The sequence below is a fragment of the Alosa alosa genome, chromosome 8 (assembly GCF_017589495.1).
Source record: "Alosa alosa isolate M-15738 ecotype Scorff River chromosome 8, AALO_Geno_1.1, whole genome shotgun sequence".
Classification (NCBI taxonomy): Eukaryota; Metazoa; Chordata; class Actinopteri; order Clupeiformes; family Clupeidae; genus Alosa; species Alosa alosa.
The window spans coordinates 27256105-27274798 of record NC_063196.1 but is presented as its reverse complement, the minus strand read 5'-3'; the positions used below and the strand labels follow the sequence as shown (position 1 = coordinate 27274798).

Here is an 18694-nt window from a genome sequence, read left to right as displayed (position 1 = left end):
GCACCTCTTTCTGAGAAGCAGCAACGCCCTCGCACTCCTACGCCCGGCCTTATCTACAGGTTAGCCAGCTAAACTATCTTCGCCGCCCGGCAGCCCTAAATAACATCTGACGGCACCCACCCCAAACCTTGAGTGCAGCTCGGCGTTAGCAACCACCGCGCCACTTCCCAGTTCAACTCACCCTTTGCTGTGCTCTTCTTTTTATGACTATGCCTCTCCTTCAACTCGGCGATAATCACTGCTCCAAAGTTCCTGCTCCTTCCGCTCATCAGTGGTCAGGTGCGAGCAATCAATTAACTCAACCCACTCTTCCCCAGCTCCCTCCCCCCACATACGTCAGTCATAACAATACATTCATCCAACGTCATTTCATTACAATATCAAAACCAAAGTGGTCAGCGGAAGAAGAAGCAGAAGAATCTTAGGAAGAACAGTATGTGCATTTTCATGCACTGTATTGACTGAGTGTGTGACAATCATTAGTTAAATGTATGCCATGAACACCATGTTCAGTGGAGTTCATTCCAGGACAAGTTTGGTTAGTAAGTTTCACCAGCTCTCAAATTTGATGAGCTTTATCATTAAGCCTTTTTATATTATGTGTATATTTTAGTGTCAAGGTATTTAGTGGCAGGAGTGAATTATTGCCAGCATTGTAAGCTGGATTGTTAATGGGTAGGCTATATGATATCATGGAAACATCCATTATTAATTAATATGCATCATGGAAGACTTCTCGATAGGTGAAGTATACAAAAGTGTACAACCAGATGAGGGCTGAGCTACACCACCTTTTCTAGCAATACACTCGTTACAGTGCATGAAAATGCAGTTGTCATTACATGTGTTAGGCCTAGTGTGCCATTCTGTACTTAATTGCAAGGGTGAAATACCATTCTGTCACAGCAATGCTGTATGACGACTAACTTACTAGGTGCTATATTGATATGCCTAATTATATTTATTGCATTGACTTAAAACTTAACTCTAATAGCAAAAACAAAAACACTTCATATGTGTTCTGTATTTTCTACATAGAGAATTTAGTAGACTTTATGGAGCAAAACTATTTTGATGTGCCAATTTTCATGTCACAAAACTCTCCAGAACAGACCAAGAGCCAAGTCAATATGGTATACCTGGTATACCAGTCAAGTCAAAAAACACATCCAGTAAGCCTACCAGTGTGAGTCAGCCATTTTCCCTCACGTTTCTGAATGTGCAATAATCAATTTAGAGCCCACAATCTGTAGGTTGGAATTTTCTTTCTTCACACCGGACATGTGTCAGGTTTACGCAACAGGTCTTTGTATTTCGCTACGGGGTAGTTTTGGCATTCTGTGTAATTTTTTTTGACCTGAGGCGATTATAAAGATGGGGTGTTGGAGAATGAGTTGTACAGTACAATGTTGCAATTCACGCAGGCACCTGCTGTTCTGCTTAAAGGGGAAGCTGTGCCGGTTCCCAAGCGCTTCTCTTCTCACCATCGCGGTCGATAAATTAGTACTAGAAAGGAAGCCACATGAGACACGCGTTTCCTTTCTCATGCCCCGTTTATAAAACTCGAGCACTACCTAGCGATAACCAAGTTATTAGGTCAACAGAGTTGTGGTCGGACGCTAAGGTAACGCCTCTCTGGTCTACAAAGTCGAATGTCGCTTCTTTATGCTTTTTGTTCACATGAATGCTTTGTGTGTGTGTGTGTGTGCGTGTTCGTGCGTGTGTGTGTGGCAGACCCTTTTTATGTCCAGCAGTAAGCTATTTTATTGTGAACATTGTAGCCTACAACGTGAATGTATCACTTTGCTATTGTTGTTTAGTTTGAACTCAGTTGTAGGCTAATTGTCACTTGTTTTAAAGGGTTATGTTTGACTGCATAATTTTGCTATATTTGTGCCAGGTGAGTTCACAACTCAACTGTCTTCCCTTGTCCTGTTTCTATTTTGTTAAGGGACACTAATAGACGGGGTCATGATTGCATGTGATTAATTGTCAAAGTCACTTTTAGTAATAGGTTGTTAATTAATTTAGTTAAGTTTATAGCAACGCAATTACATATATATAAACAGATAAGCTGTCTATGGATGTACTGTGTAGGCTTACAGTTTGCAAAATTATGATAGCCTATACACAAGTTATTGAGCCCCTAATGGGCTTATCATGTTTATATCTGACGCCTATGCTGGCAGAAGCAGCGATAAGTTTATCACCATGGACAGTGGGTTTCTAGACTATCTGAGGGCTGGTGATGAGGTCATGGCGGACCGTGGGTTCACCATTCGAGACTTGCTTGATGAGAGAAGGGTCAGTTTGAACATCCCTGCATTCACCTACAGAGCAATCAGTTGACAAATGAGGAGGCGACCGCACCACTGCGGTAGCCAATGTCCGCATACACGGGAAAGAGCAATCCAGAGACTGAAGGTCTTTAAGATTTTATCCCAGACCGTTCCCATCAGCATGGCACCGAAACTGGACAACATCTTAACCATCTGTGCTGGCCTAGTTAACCTGAAGAGTCCACTGATTAGAGTGCCTCGTGAGGTTTAGAATCTTGCCTTATGTCCCAGTCTACCAACACCCAGCCATGTTGTTCATTAAATACAGATAAACACAATAAATACTGCATGCATTGTATTTTTTGTAATATTATATATGAATATTTTTTATAGTGATGTAATTGTGTAGGCTTTTTGTATTTTACTTTTTTAAATACCTGTTAGAATTAAACGTGCATCTTTCTTGTTGAAGCCATTTCTTTAGTTTCCTCAAAACAAATGAATTAATCCAGTGTTATTTATGTACAGTATGAGCTTACTATGAATGATAAACTGTGTTAACAGAAATTGTAGCCCTCTAAGGAACATAAGGCCTATCATTCATGATGAAGTAGTTCAGTGCAATAATGAAATGAAATGAAATTACATCAAACTTTATTTTACTCAAACAGTACAGGCACATTGATATATTGCACAGCACAAAGAGATCATGTAAATTGTGCATTATGTAAATATAACGGACATCTGTTGGCTCCTGTGGGCATGACCTAAATAAGGCAGTTTTATATTATTTTTAAAATGCTGCGATATTTACTGCAGAACTGTAACCTTCCCTCAACAAAATCATCAACAATTTTCAGGAGCATGTGGGCAAAGTAGATTATGATATGGCCCTGGACAAATTCTTGGTCGTAGGGTACTTCGATTTCTAGGTGCTCAGTTTTGTTCCAGATCACCAACTTGGAGTGCTGAAGCCCTGTGCAGTGCATCCCAATTTGTACCTGCATGTAGTAGCCTTTTGGACCATTGCAGGCAATATGGTAATCTACCCTATCTCCGCTTGCCACAGTTGTGATTTCGCCCAGTTCTTTGTTGCCAAAAATTCTGCTAGTGACTTGTTTCCCATCACAGGTGATTTGATCTCCAACAGAATGTCTTTGTTTATCACTCCATCGAGATGCTGCAAGCCGCGGTTCCTTTTCGCACACCACTAAACCTTTGGTTTCAATGCTGTTGCCCAGAGTTTCCAAATAGTCCCTTACAAGTTCCTCCCCTCCTCCGCTCCTTGGACGGGTTGCGGCATTGCCACGGAAGGATGGGTGTAAGTGTTCTGACAAAAAACTTGTCAGGGCGCCGTGGTTGAGGAATGGGCACCTTTCTAGACGATGCTGTGCTGTGATCGCGCGCTCTCAAGCATCATGCCAGACCTGTTCTTTGCTCTGTGCTTTTGTAACCTTCTCAATCTCCTCAAGCTGGGCTGTGGACATGTTAATGTATTCATCATAGAAGGTTCTACATTTTACACAAGTCAGTGGTGTGTGTGCTCATCATGGGTTAGGAGATGGAGGCGTGGACATGGTGTTGGCTCGGTGATGGAGGAGGTATTAGCATTAAAGCAGAGCTACAGGAGGCTACTCCCAGGGCAATTGAAAAGTTCTGCCATTGGTGAGGCAAAGTCGTTCTTCCTCCACTCTTCATGATTCCTAAAGTGTCACCTTCTGTGCGGTTCTGGAGTGGTAGAGGATGGCTGTGAAGTTGGTGGCGGCTGGTAGAGATCCTTCCTGTTGTGTCGTTTGAAGCGCACATACTTCATCTTCCTCTGACCAGCATTTCTTTTAGACCCAGCATTCCACTGGTTCTGTCTGTCTGTGCAGGCAAGCCCGGTTTTCCCCTGTCTCACAGCATTTTCTACCTAGAGAGATATAGTAAAAACAGTGCATAGATATTGTAATGAGTTCACTGCAAACATCATATGATATAATATATTGCACACATAGCCTACAATGAATATACAGAACATTGGGTTTGCAGAAATGCACTTTATGAAGAAAATGCATTATTATCATCATCATCATAGCACAAACACACTTTGCACTCTAGCCAAGTAGCCTATGATGTAGTTCGGATACCAACAATAAAACAAGACAAGGCCCTAGGCTACAATGGTCAAATAATCTAGTTACCTTCCACAGGATCGCAGCTGAGTGGGAACAAGATCTCCCTGGTCCAGCAACACACGTACATCCCGCAGTTTTGACTTCTCCAGCTTCAGTTACAAGCACCCAAGCTATATGCCACGCATTGTTCAAACACTGGCTAGGCTCTACATTTGCTTTCAGATAAACAAAACGATCATGTTTGTATGACATGACACAACCGACTTTGTTGCTGTGCAGGTATTGATATGCCTCGGAGGCTTTCAGATTGTCCATTGCTTTTCCATCTATTGCTAAGGATTGCACGAAGTAGGAGCAAATCTTGCTGTACGTTATGCTGGGCCACGTCGTCATGTTATCCTCCCAGTTCTGCACTGAATTCGGGTGGGGGAGAATAACGCCATCTCCAGTAAAAGTGGTAGAACCGTGATCCCAAGCTAGCATGGAAATCGCTGTGTTTACACCGGCAGACGCTGCGCAAACCACTTCCGGCGGAAATGAAATGCATTTGGTAGCGTTATGGCGGCACCCGGGGATTCGCGCGTGAACTTGTGTATATCCTTCTTCCATTTAAACCTATTCTTCAGAGTCAGCAAATTGGTTGATTCATTTTCAGTAGGCCCTGAATGTAGGAATACCGCAGCTTGAAACAAGGCTGTGCATGCAGTGTACTTTTGCATGCATTAGCCCACTGCAGACACCGCAGGGTTAAAGCCTATCTGCCTATGCAACTAGCTGAAATGGTCGTGAGAGTTTGTGTGCGTGGGTGCGGGGGGCTGGATGGGGGATGGGAGCATTCTAATACAGCCCTTACGGGAAGTTGTCTGTGGTATGCTGACCCGTTGAAACTCTTCATGAGAACGTGGTCACCTTTAATTGTGACTGCGGTATTCCCCACAACGTGTCAGCATAACCTGTCCCCCTGTATGTACGAGACGAGTATGTGTGTGTATGTTTTCATATGTGATTGCTGTGTGTCTGTGTGTGTGTGTGTGTGTGTGTGTGTGTGTTTTGTGTGTGTGTGTGAGAGAGAGAGAGAGAAATCAATGGAGAAGAGTATTACAGTTCCTTTAGAGAGATAAGATCAGTTCTTCCTGGAAGTTTTCACATAGATTATTAGTCCGGTTACCCTCCTACTGAGGCATTTGCCCTCCTTCTGAGGCAAAGCACAGTCATTCAAGCTCATTTTAGCCTGGGGTTCCCCATCATAGTGACTGTAAGCAGTGCATGCTTGCTGTGTGGAGTGGTGGGTGCTCAGGAATGGGTAAGACAATATCTGCCAAAAGTGCACCATGTCATCCCTCATTCTTATCTCAGTATGACCACTTCTCTCTCTCTCTCTCTCTCTCTCTCTCTCTCTTTCTTTCTTTCTTTCTTTCTTTCTTTCTCTCTCTCTCTCTTTCTGTGTGTTTGTGTGTGTGCGTGCCATAGGTACGGGTAAAAAGACTCATGTCACCACCACCAACTGTTTCTCTGTATGACCACACATTGTCCGCAACAGTTTGAGAAACTGTGACTTCAGGTAAAAAGAGTCATCACCACTAACGGCCAAGCAGACCCTCACGACATTTTAAGTAAATCTGCAGGAAGCCAACAGTGACATGCATTTCCTCTCCCAGGGCCCCCTATAAAACTGTCACACTCGTCTCAGCTGTTACAGCTGCAGACAAGCAGTTCTAGACGAGAGGCGTCACATCTGACACTGAGGTAAGTCTCTGGCGCATGTCGGAAGTCACTTCTAAGGGTTTTCGGTTCCCAGAAATGCTTTGGTGTGGCGGCGGCTGTACCTGATGTTCCTTCGTACATCAGTCCAACAGCTTTGTTTTGTTTGTGTTTGCATTGTAGCCTAATGCAAATATCTCCTTTTGCTGTTTAGATTCATATTATCACTTGTTTTATGAGGCGATATGGTGTTATTGGTCCCTTTCATGTTATCAAACATATCTCATAGGCCTACTGGCTTTGTATAGCTGACAGCTGTTGGCATGTTATCAGAATCTGAAGAAAACTACTTTGCACCGTTTTGTCAAGACCCGTTACAGATCAGTTGAATGTAGTAGTCTAATAGGCTGTCAAAGTCAAGTTTACACTCATATATTTTCAATGTACAGTAGCAGCACTCACATTCTGTGTAGGCTACTTACTATCTGGACTTTCACATTCTGACTGTCACAAGTCATTAACTGCTGTGTAGACAGGGTCATTGATAAGTTCTATGCTACAATCTCACCTTTAGTAATAACCTAATACTACCAATGGACTTACATAAATAAACATGATAAAATAATAGCTCTCTAGTACAGACACAGTTTGTGACATTACATAAAAGTAAACTGTAAACAGTTGCTATTTGGACATAGTGATGAGTAAATCTGCTGCCCAAGTACCAGTTATCAACATTGATATTTTGATAATAATGTCCCATTATCCTTACAACAGATCATGGTACAGTTGATTCGATTTAATGCATTCCCTGGCATTTAGCCTATATTTGATTTAAGAAGTACTTTCCAAACTCAAACATATCAGAACACATCTATGAACACGTCTATACATCTATGCATAAAGTTGCTGTAGTGAAGTTCATTCTAAGATATATGTTTTCTATGTTTCTATCAAGATTAAAAGGCTTTAAATTTTGCATGACCGTGTGCATGCAACTTTGGGGTTTTGTGCAGAGTGCATCGATATAGTGCATCTACCATCTTCTCTGCACTGCACATAGTGGTTCAGTGTTGTGTAAATGCAACACTGTGTCTGTGTGCATGTATGTGTGTGTCTGTGTGCATGTTTGAGAGAAATGTGTGCATGTTTGAGTGAAAGAGGGAGAGATAGAGAGAGAGAGAGAAAGTGAGGGAGACGAGTATATTTGGGTATATGTGGTTACTGTATGGTGTAGTACCTTTTTTGCAAATATGACAAAATATGAATACACAATAGGTATAGCATTATGAAAAAGTCATGACACAGCTATTAAAGCAGCTTAATTTCCTTCAATGTGCCTCTATTGTAGCAACCTCTTTCCAGAGCGGTCCTGTGGAGCTAGTTTGCCTGCGAACAACAATGCTCGAAAAAGACTCATGAAAATTTCACACAGGCATACTTCAGACTCTTGGGGCACATGAGGAAGTCTTTACTCAGACATGGGCATCTTCAGTCAACCATGTACCGAGTGGCATGCATTTTCACATGCACATCAAATGTCTTTCTTTGACCAAAGCATTAAATGTTTTAGGTTTGTTCTAAAAAGTATGCAACCTGGTGCCATTTCTGAACTCAATTTCTCAGCAAGATAACTTAGACTGAGTGACAGATGGCTCACAGGGCTTGAAGAACACTGATATGTAACTCTGTCAGGGTAGCTGTGCGAGCCCATTAGAGCGAGTAACTTCTCATTATTTGGGGACAGGAAGGCAAATCATCCCTGTTCAGCCACATCCTCTGTCCTATTCATCCTCTTTGTGACATGACAAAACACAGTCACACAACAACAATGTCCCAATCAGTGTCCTTAGGCCATGGTCAATAGATGCACAGTCACTATAGTTGGACTGATTGAATTTGGCACTAAAAGGCTTTTACGGGTTGCTGTTGCTCCTGGCTTAGCGGGATAATGCCACTGGTCCTTTATCTCCCAGCACAAGGACCAACTGAATTACGACTGATATGACTGCCCCCACCTTTCAGTCTCCCAGTGTTAGAGGAACAGATAGAAAAAACTAGAAACACTAGAAAAAGCAAAGACATCAATAATTTAGGGCTTGGCATTTACTGTGTGTGTGTGTGTGTGTGTGTGTGTGTGTGTGTGTGTGTGTGTGTGTGTGTGTGTGTGTGTGTGTGTCGGTGTGTTTGCATGTTCATGTGGGCTTGACTCTGTGTGTGTTTGACTATGTGAATCTGTGTGTTTGTTTGTGTGTGTGTGTGTGTGTGTGTGTGTGATGCACTATGCCCCACAGCCTGTGGTTTCTTTGTAGTCAAGGCTGCGGTTTGATTGTATAAGACATCGGATTTCTTTTGTCAAAGGATTTCTTTTAGCGATTATCCCCTACCTCCCATATACAAATCAATTTACTGCAGACAGATGAAAACCATTTGGAGACAGAATGTGTCAGAAAGTCTTTGTTCTTTGTTTTTTAGGATCTTTAGGCAAACACATCTCTTTGGATTGCCAGCTCATCAGGAGAAGAGAGGAGTACAGCTCTACCTTAACAGACAGCAAGACAAGTGGATTATTCAGTGATTCTGCTGAACCACGGTTCATTGGTTAGAGCACCAATGCATGGTCCGATGGGTCGGAACACTGTGATCAAGACATTCAGGACCTTTTTTTCTCTTCTGTGACGTGCTCTTAACATCACCGGGAAGTCACGTCGCAGGACACGGTTTTGATAAAATACACACTCATCTTTTGATCCGAGTCTAGAATCTTTTCTAGAGATCAGTTAGACATCTTATCTTTGACCTCTCTGTTTTAGTAAGAGAGCTTGTGATACAAAGACCCTTTCGAAAGGACTACAAAAAGAAAGAAAGGCCATCTCAGCGGTGTATGCGTCTGTACCTGTGGATATGCTCTAGAGACTTAGATTCGGATAAAAAGTGAAAATCCCTTAAGTGTTCCAGCATCATGGATCTCAGTCTACTCCAAGCTGTGGAGAGAGAGAAAGTTCTGGAAGTTCTCCAGCGAGATAAAGTCTTGCGCTGTCTGGATGAGGATAGAATAAGGTATGTCACCTGGAAATTATCTCTGTCCTGATGTCTGTGGAGAGACAATAAGCTTTGTTTTTTTGTCAGAACCATACTGTAAAAGTAAAAAATATTTTTTCTACCAGGTCTAACTAATAACTCAATGTGTTATAGATTAATTGGTTAATTGGTGGCATTGAAGTTGCAGTCTGATATAACTGTAAATAGAAGTATCAATCAAGTATCAGTATCAATCTTCTGATTTTTTGCCGTATTAGTCTTTACATGTCCTCAAAGAAATGTGTGTTCCTCTTTTAGTTTGCAAACCTGAGTACTCTTGGTAAATTCACTGAGATGTGTTTGAACTTGCGTTTCCCTTCTCGTCAGGCGACTGAGGCTGGAGCTTCAGGAGTTGCGGCGGCGTGGGGCCAAGAGTTTCTCCCGGCAGTACAGCGAGCGGACATGCGCACGCTGTCAGAGACCCCTCGGAAAGCTCTGGAATTGTGGCGCCGTGTGTCGAGGCTGCAGCCACCGCATCTGCAGCAAGTGCCGGGTCTGCATGAGCCCCCACGAGTGGAAGTGTACTGTCTGCCATGCCCACAGGTATGACCAAGGGCTGTTTATTTCAGTTTGGCTTAGAGACCACTGATTACTACCAATTAGGGTACTAATACTACTATTGATTACTACCAACTAGGGTGCTAAATACGGGATTCTTGTAAAGCTTCCGTTGCAACAAATAGCTTCCACTATAATAAATGGAACTGGTTACACCATACATGACAGCGGCATACAGTATACGTTCTAAAAAAGACTAATAGACTATTTTTATGCTACCCGAACAGAGTGCTTCAGTTGTGGACCCAGTGTGGCCTCCCTGTTATGATTAGATTGACTGATTTAGTTGGACTAATCACAATCTCATTCTTAGCAACAACAGGGTTCGGCACACGGCCCTTTGCAGTGTGACCCGTAGAACCGAACCAACAGAATGAAAGTGTTCAGCAAACCCACGTCTTTTTTCTCCCACAGGCAAGTTAAGATCAAATCTGGTGAATGGTTCATGGAGGAGCGAGCAAGGAAGTTTCCCAGAGAAGCAGGTAGGCATGCATGCTAGTTTAGATAGATAGATAAATAGATAGATACTTTATTGATCCCCAAGGGGAAATTCAAGGTCTCATAGCATACAGTACAGACACACAACATGCACTTACAGCAGAAAAAGTAATATACATAAAAAAAAAATTCCACTGTACAATAGAGACAGTAGAAGATTTTTGCGTAGAAGAGTTTGGCGTAGTCGGTAGGGTCCATGCTACGCTGACCTTTTCTATTCAACTGAGTTGTTACAGTACACCAGCATAGTGCAATGTTTCTTACTCAGTTGAGAAGAAACACCACAATCTCACCACTCAATCACACACTAAACAGACTGGAAATGTTTGGTTCCCTAAAGTTGGGCTGAGTCACATTTGACTTGTGGTTTCCATTTACAGCATGCTTTTCTTCATAGAAATTTAGCTAGAGGTGAGAGTAAGTCATTTCTGTACCTTTCTGGAAGGGATGCAAAGGAACAGATGACTATAACACACCTGAGACTGCAGTCTTCAGTAGATAAAGGCCTACTTTTGCCCTCATCTCTCTCTCACTCATCACTTGGAATGTGAATATGTGTAAGACTAAAAACTCAGTCGTGGCTTGGTGTTGTTTTATGAGGAAAAAACATTTTCCTGAATAATGTATAATTTCCTCTGCTTTGCTGAGACATACCCCAGAAGAATAGCACAGGAATATTTGATCAAACCGTGTGACATTTTTGCTGAACTGCAGCCCTTATTCCTTTTCATTTCTGACTGGCCCTTCACAGACAAACGTGAGAGCATCGGAGAAATACTACTTAGATCCTACCAAAGGCTAAGGTATTCAGACACTGACGAAGAATATCAAATATTTCCTTTAAAATATGTATTTTCTTTTTAAATTATTTTTATTAGTCAACTGATGCTGAAACATTTTGCCTTTGTTTCAGTAATATTTCAATTGTCCCACCCACCCCTCCACCGTGCGTGTCCTCACCACCGTTTAGCAGATTACCGGTAAACTGAATCGCCTAATGCAAACAATCAATGCAATGCAGGACTAAAAGGACTAAAACACATAAACTTATTTATTACTGTTATTATTATGTTACTATTTCAGGACTGGACAAACTCTAAAGGAAGCCCAAAACCATTCACGAAATCCATGGAAAATCTGATGATGTCGTTCACAACCCACATCAAAAGTAAGTGCCTACGTCAGCGGCATTAGAGGCATTCTGAAACAGGTTTCTCCTTATCTAGCACATGTGTCTTTGAAGTGAACTGTTTAACTGAAATTAAGTTCATGACATTTTGATGCAGTTCAATCAATCAGTGAATTGGTGTCTAGTGTTAGTCGGTTGATTGTTTGTCTTAATTATGACATGCTTACACCTCAATGCAGAAATCTCCAAGTCTCAAGAAGATGTTAGGGCAGAGCCAGCCCTGCTTACTGTGGAATACGACCAAAGACACAACACAGACCGGAAAAGCAAATCAGAGACTGCCATCAATAAATCTGCCAGTGTAAGGCTAATCACAGAAGGCCATGTGATACTAAATCTATATACATAAATATACATCTACAAGGTTACTACTAAACTACATGGATACTAAATCCACTGTTAACCACTGAAAACACAGTGGGAGCAAATGTATTACACTGAATTACATTAAAAAAATGTTTGTCTGTTTGTTTGTTTGTTGTGGTGTTTGTTTTCTTGTCCCTGCAGCTAACCAAAGTAGCGAGCCTGTCCAACCTTTTTAACAGGAGTAAGGAGCAGGAGAGGAGAAGGTCATCCTCACCTCTCTGTACTGATGAGGATTCATCACAGAGTTCAGGCTACTCTGGAGAGAAGAGGGTATGTGTGTGTGTGTGTGTGTGTGTGTGTGTGTGTGTGTGTGCATGTGTCCGTGATTTGTGTGAGCGTTGCTGTGCATGTGTTTGTGTGTGTATTTCTGTTGGTGCAGAATGCGTGTGTGTGCAAGTCCAACTATGTTTGGCTCTGCATATGTTCAGATGCTAATCAGTAATAATGCTCACTGCTTGCATGAATCTTCAAGTGTTATTTATGCATCCACTGGGTGGGGTGCAATGTGGTTTTAAGGTATCACATCACACACTAAGGGATGAAGTCAAGGACAGCACACTAACAGAGAGCAGCATCAACGGAAAACACTTTATCAGTAAATCATCCTGTTTCATGGCTTGCAAAATACATCTGTGTTGCTCTGCTGTTTCTGATTAATAGATTAAAATGTGTGTGTGTGTGAGTGTGTGTGTGTGTGTGTGTGTGTGTGTGTGTGTGTTACGGCTTGTGGTTGTTGTGCTGCGACAGAGGAAGACAGGAGAACAAGTGAAAATCTAAATTCTAAATTTGTTTATAGGAAGCTTTTTATGTTGAATATGAAACTTTGGCCCACTGCAGGCTTCTAAATATGGCTTGTGGCTGTGTGTGTGTGTGTGTGTGTATGTAGTATGTATGTATGTATGTGTGTGTCTGTGTTTTTGATTTAATGTGTTTTCTAGGTTGAAGCAGTTATCATATACGTGTATTGACTTCATCATTGTTGTTGTTGTTGTTGTTGTTGACAGGGCAGCATCAGTAGCACCGGTACAGACTGCGGCCTGGTCGAGAGCTCCAGTGTGACGGGGGAGTTGGAGCTGGCTCTGGCCTACAGCTTTAGCTCCTCCTGCCTGGAGGTGGTCGTGGGAGCCTGTCGGAACCTCACCCATGGAGACGCCAAGAAGAAAAAGTGCCACCCGTCAGTACAGATAACACCTCATTTATACATTTCTCTGGAACTGAAGAGAACGGCTGCTCTAACCTTCCTCAGTGATGATTGTGACATCTTGATGTCTAAATAGACTAGTACTGAAAAACTAAACTAAGCTGTGTCATGAATGACGTTATGTCAGTAGGGCCATGATCATATCGTATTCATTGATCATATCATATTCGGTAACACTTTACTTGACAGTATCGACATGAGAGTGACATGACACTGTCATGAACACATGACACTGTCATGACACATGAGCCCTAACCGTAACCCTGATCCTAACCCTAACCCTAACTCTAACCCTAATCCTAATCCAAAACCTAACCCTAATCCTAATCCTAATTTGTTATGACAAAAACGAATGTCACTTAATAACAGAAGCGTTATGTCATAAACATTTATGACTTGTTTATGACACGTTCATGACAGTGTCATGTCACTCTTATGTCATTACTGTCAAGTAAAGTGTAACCTTATATTATTTCATGGTGTATTTAAAGAAAGAGCAGATAGAGAAGAGAGTTGCCTAGAGGTTTACTACTTTTGCCATAGCTTTATATTTAGGAGCCATTCGAAAACAAAAATTAAAATTAAAATGTTGTTAAATCTAACTAGTAGCTATTTTTCTTTAGCATCCTCAAAAACAGTCACACAGTAGTCCACTAACAAATTTGAGTTGTTATTTCCAAGGTATATCTGTTGACTGAGCTTCTGCTGTGTCAACTCAAAAATGACTGTTTACATTATGAAAACAATGATGATATGAGTGACTATGATGATGATGATGATGATAAAGAATGCTCTCTTGCTTCTTTATGCTTATGTGTGCATGTGTCTTACTCCTCTCTTAGCTATGTGAAGGTCTACCTGCTGCCCGACAAATCACAGAGCACTAAGATGAAGACAGCCGTCATGAAGAACACAACAGAGCCTGTCTTCCAGGAGACCTTACAGGTGAGAGTACTGACCGGCTCGTCAATTTAATGATGTGATTGTGCTGGATCGGACCGCCGGTACCTGAGAAAGACAAGCCAAGGGGGCAAGGAGGGGTGTATATCACAATAGACCTCTGAAGTTTGCCTACAAAAATGATCCAAAGCTGCCATCCTTGCCCATATAAGGAGATCCGGGTGTTAATTGAAGCTAATTACTTATGGCAAGATGCATTGCAAGTTAGCTCTGGGGTAGCAAAACTCAAAGTTTGCTAAGCATGTACATACTACCCAGTCGAAGGCAGAGGACAAAAGTGTGTAGAGCAAAACGTCTGCATTTCAGACTGCTTCGTCCCTGCAAGAGTTTAACAGGTGTGATAATTTGAAATCCCCTCTGTATATGGGCAAAGATGGCATCATCATCTACATTTTTTGAAGTTTATGGAAACTTATTACTAAGACTAATGACAACCTAAAATGGTACTTTTGACTTCAATCCATGCTTCTATTTTGTTTTCATTCTAAGCTGCAGCACATTAATCTTGCTTTTCAAGTTACTTCATACTTCCTTCCTGATGTTACGTGATGTTATCTTAATTAGGCTAACACAAACCACCAGCAATATATGGCATCCGCTAGCCAAAAACAACATCCTGCAACAAGTATAACATTTCTTTTAATTTCTTTGCCATTATGACAATTATACGTCATCTTTGCTGTTCAGTTTTCACAGTGTGTTTTCACACAGATGATTGAATTGCAATCAGTCAATCTCAACAGAGAAGCCATAGATTAGCTTTCATATCCCATTTATGACATAGACTTATGACATGTGTTGGTTTAAGCATATTATTTAGCTAGTTGATGGCGAGGACATCAACTCATTCGAATGATATGAGCTCATTGTAATATGGGTGTATGAGATTGATTGAACTGCATGATTAATTAACATGATCATTGACTAATAGTCCTGATAGGCTGCGTGAGGGGGGTTGGGGGGCTCCTATAGGTTTTTGCCTATAAATCGATATTTCAGACCAGGAAGAGAGTGGTATTTAGTGGGTTTTGAAGTTAAATTATTTGACTAACGTATACTATGTGTGGAGAGCATCCACTCACCATCTTTATCTAATTTTTGACGTAGGTGGCATTTAGAGGCTTTTGCACCTGAACCCTTCATATAGACCCTTTCAAGAGAGTTCCATTATCAGCATCATAGTTGGCCCCACAAGGCTTCTGTTTTAACATTCCATATGTTATGTTAATGCAGAGGAAGTAGATTGGGAACCAAATAGAACGTTCAAGCATTGTTTTTGTTTTTATTGTTGAAAGGGTCTATATACTTACTACTTATACTCTCCTTCTGCGCTCCACAGTGTTCCATCGCTCGGGAGCTGCTGGCCACGCGCACGCTGACAGGCCTCGGTGTGGCACGCGGAGACCCTCAGACGGAAGGTCCTCCTGGGAGAGGTTCTCATTCCCCTGGACAGGTGGAGTTTTGAAGACCCCAGCACGCAAGGGCTGATGTGGTACCCTCTCTGTCCCAAGGTACAGCCTTTAACACAGCTAAATAGTGTTAATCCAGTGGCTGCTTCAAAAAGCTAAATTAACTACAGTGCCAAGGCAATTAAATGATTTGGGAGTCAAACAACTGTAGTAGTAAATAAATCAAATAATGGGCTTAATCCTCAAACTTTCAGTAAACAAGTTAATGTAATTTGTTCCAAATCTCAGGCTCTCTAGATCTGAAACTTTGATAGAGAATGAAACAGACCCCATTTCTGGACTAACTGGTGTTTTTCATGTCTTTAGACTGAACGGCCAGTAGGGGTCGATATGGAACAAGTTATTGGAGAGCTGATTCTAAGAGTCAAGTTCTCATCTCTCACCCAGATCTGCAAGATGAACAGCACTGGTGAGGAAAACACACACACACACACACACACACACACACACACATCTGCTACTTTATCAAACCACTAGGAACACCACTACTTTGCAGTCAAAATACCCACACCCCAAATAGATATCTGATCAAAGAGTGTGAACATCTGGGGTGAATCTCTCAGAAGATCAAAATATATAAAATGTTTAAATAGATAGATTTTTTTTGAAAGAATTACATAAAGACCAGTGGTGTGTTTTAAACACAAGTGTTAAAACCTGGCTATTGCATCAGATATCCTCACACCAGTCTTTCCTTTGAGAGCAGTGAAATTTAACTTTTTAACTGAGCCCTGACAAATGATGTCATTTCCTGTGTCTGTTTGCAGGCATTGGCCCCTTTGAAGTTGGGCAGCTCACTGTTCTCATCATCGGTGTTCAGAACCTGTCCAGTTCAAAACCCTGGTCCTCGTTTATCAAGGGGTGAGTGACAACCCTGGATTGTTTGTTTGTTTGTATGTGTGGGTGTGTATGTGTGGTCACACACAGTATTAAGTGCACACATATCCACTCGGTATAGTGAACACTTCTACCATTACATTGCACCTTATCACCAAACAGATTCAACAACAGCGAATATGTATGGTCTATGTGTGTGTGTGTGTGTGTGTAAAGGTGGCATCTACGCCACCATATGCCTCTACATATGGAGGCGTAGGTGCCATCTTTACCCCTAATGTGCATAATGGACTGGGATATTGGCTGCTGTTGTACACCTTCCTTTCTTCAGGATTATGCCATGATATATGCTTATCTTCTAATCCAAGTAAAGAATTTAAATGTGTGTGTGTATGTGTGTGTGTGTGTGTGTGTGTGTGTGTGTGTGTGTGTGTGTAGTTGTCTGGTCCTGCCAGGGCAGCGGGAGCTGGTGCAGAGGACCCCGGTGGTGAAGCGGAGCTCGAGCCTGGAGTGGGCGCACCAGCTGCTCTTCAGCAGGGTCACGGCCCACGAGCTGCACGACGCCTCGCTGGTGCTGGGCCTCTGGGAGCACGCGCCCTTCAGTGTCACCGACCGGCTACTGGGGACGGCCACACTACACGCTGGGGAAGGTGAGCACTGTTTGAGCTGGTTGAATCACGGTGCTCTCATAGTGCACTGGCCATTGGACAGTGTGGACAGACAGACATATTTGGAAAGAGGAAGGGCAGAGACTTTCTAATGAGGAGACACAGCACTCAAAAAATCCTCCATAGAAATGCATGGGGCTAGTTTGTAACGCCAATATGGCCGTTGTCTAGACATATCCCACCCCTTCCGTGGCAAAACGTCGACAATACATTGAGCCAATCATGTGGTGTTGTGAAGACATTGTGCCAATCATGTGCCACTGGAGCAAGGTTGGTGCCGTGAAGCCTTGCGCACACGTATTTCTGCTGAAATAGATGCCCGATAAGTGCCCAAAAAGCATTGCAATATGGCTGCCAAGTGGTGGAAAGGAGGAAGAGAGAGTATGGAGAGAGAGAGAGAGAGATGGGTGGTGAGAAAGTTAGGGTGAGAGAGAGAGAGAAGAGGTAAACATAGAGTGAGTGAGAATGAGAGTGAGGGAGTATCTGAGACTAAAATGATCGGTCTCACAGACCTGGTTTTGTCCTCTCCAGAAACAATGATGTCATTAACCTGTCGTTTCTCTCCCTCTCTCTCTTTCTTTCACTCCATCAACATCTGAAGGGTTGTCCTGGCAACCTTTACAACAGACACCGAATGTGTGGCACAACGTCAGCCTACCCCTGCGTGCCAATGTAAACAACAGGAAACCATGACAACCTACAGTAGCACAGAAACAAGAGAAATGAGAGTGAGACGTTTCTCTCTGTTGCTCTTGTGCACAAAGTATTATCTAATGGATACCCCCCCCCCTCCAATGCACACACACATTCCACACATTATTTATAAATCAACATTTTTACGTTCACATTATATATAAGTCATGAATATACTGTGCAAAAGATGCTACAGAATTGGATATGAAAATTAATTGAACAAAGTTGATTTGATGTTTGTCTGTGCCAGGAATACACAAACCAAGTGACTCATGAACAATTAAATAGACATGACTGTTCCATTTATCAGCACATGTATAATAGACACCATTTGCATGCGTCAGCCTGTTTAGTCATTTTTGTTATGTATTTTTATTTATTTATTAACTTATGGACTTGTTTTTATATGTAACAATTAAATATACAAATAAATCCAGATTTGTTTTTTTTTTTAAACAAAGGCCTTTGAGAATTGAGTATTGACACAAAGTGACACAAAACACAGTGAATGAAATCATGAGATTTTCTTTATTGCCAATAAAGTTGAACACCTCAATTTAAATAAAAAGAAAAACAAAACAAAATAAAAATCCAGTTGGAATGCGACTAAGTTATGAACACCAGGACATTCCCATCTGTGTATGGTGTGGATGGTGCTACATGGTGACCCTTAGCCCTTAGCCACTGTTCTGAGGACAGCTATAACTCCCTTTTCTCCAAGCGAACATGAAAGGCAATTTCAGAGCTGCACTCAGATCATTTGTACATGGTGGAGAGTGAATTAGACATGCAGAGCAGCGTCATGCCTATATGCATCTACTCTATACAGTACATTCAGCTTCTCCAGTTTCCTAGAACTGGACTTAGAGGGGATTGCTGGTACTTGGAATGGAGTCCTGTAATGAACAATGAGAGGTGATCTTCACAGGTGAGGTGCTGACCTACGCCCGTACACCACAGTGTAAAGAGGGCGTCTTTGTTACTATCTGACCGACAGGCAAAATATGGCAATGCCGGAACAGAAAAACTAATACAACTGAACAGAAATGGCTGCTCATACTGTAAACATAGAGATCA

The 18694-nt window shown here is 42.0% G+C and overlaps 1 protein-coding gene across 1 annotated transcript; it reads left to right on the top strand.

Annotated features, from left to right (window-relative positions):
• Positions 1 to 5932: 5932 nt before the first annotated feature.
• Positions 5933 to 18091, top strand: sytl3 (synaptotagmin-like 3). The gene is made up of 17 exons (XM_048249698.1): positions 5933 to 6142; positions 8573 to 9157; positions 9506 to 9721; positions 10151 to 10218; positions 10986 to 11037; positions 11148 to 11214; positions 11318 to 11402; positions 11603 to 11724; positions 11931 to 12059; positions 12794 to 12963; positions 13833 to 13935; positions 15330 to 15461; positions 15726 to 15828; positions 16187 to 16280; positions 16695 to 17001; positions 17435 to 17444; positions 17526 to 18091. Exons 2-17 carry the CDS (start codon positions 9060 to 9062, stop codon positions 17615 to 17617), a joined length of 1848 nt encoding a protein of 615 aa, XP_048105655.1. The 5' UTR covers positions 5933 to 6142; positions 8573 to 9059; the 3' UTR covers positions 17618 to 18091.
• Positions 18092 to 18694: the final 603 nt, after the last annotated feature.

Excerpts from the sequence above, each read along its gene's own strand:
- sytl3 (XM_048249698.1), top strand. The coding sequence starts at position 9,060 with ATGGATCTCAGTCTACTCCAAGCTGTGGAGAGAGAGAAAGTTCTGGAA. Across the intron at positions 12,964-13,832 it reads AAGAAGAAAAAGTGCCACCC|CTATGTGAAGGTCTACCTGC; the intron begins GTCAGTACAGAT and ends CTCCTCTCTTAG. Across the intron at positions 15,462-15,725 it reads GGTACCCTCTCTGTCCCAAG|ACTGAACGGCCAGTAGGGGT; the intron begins GTACAGCCTTTA and ends TCATGTCTTTAG.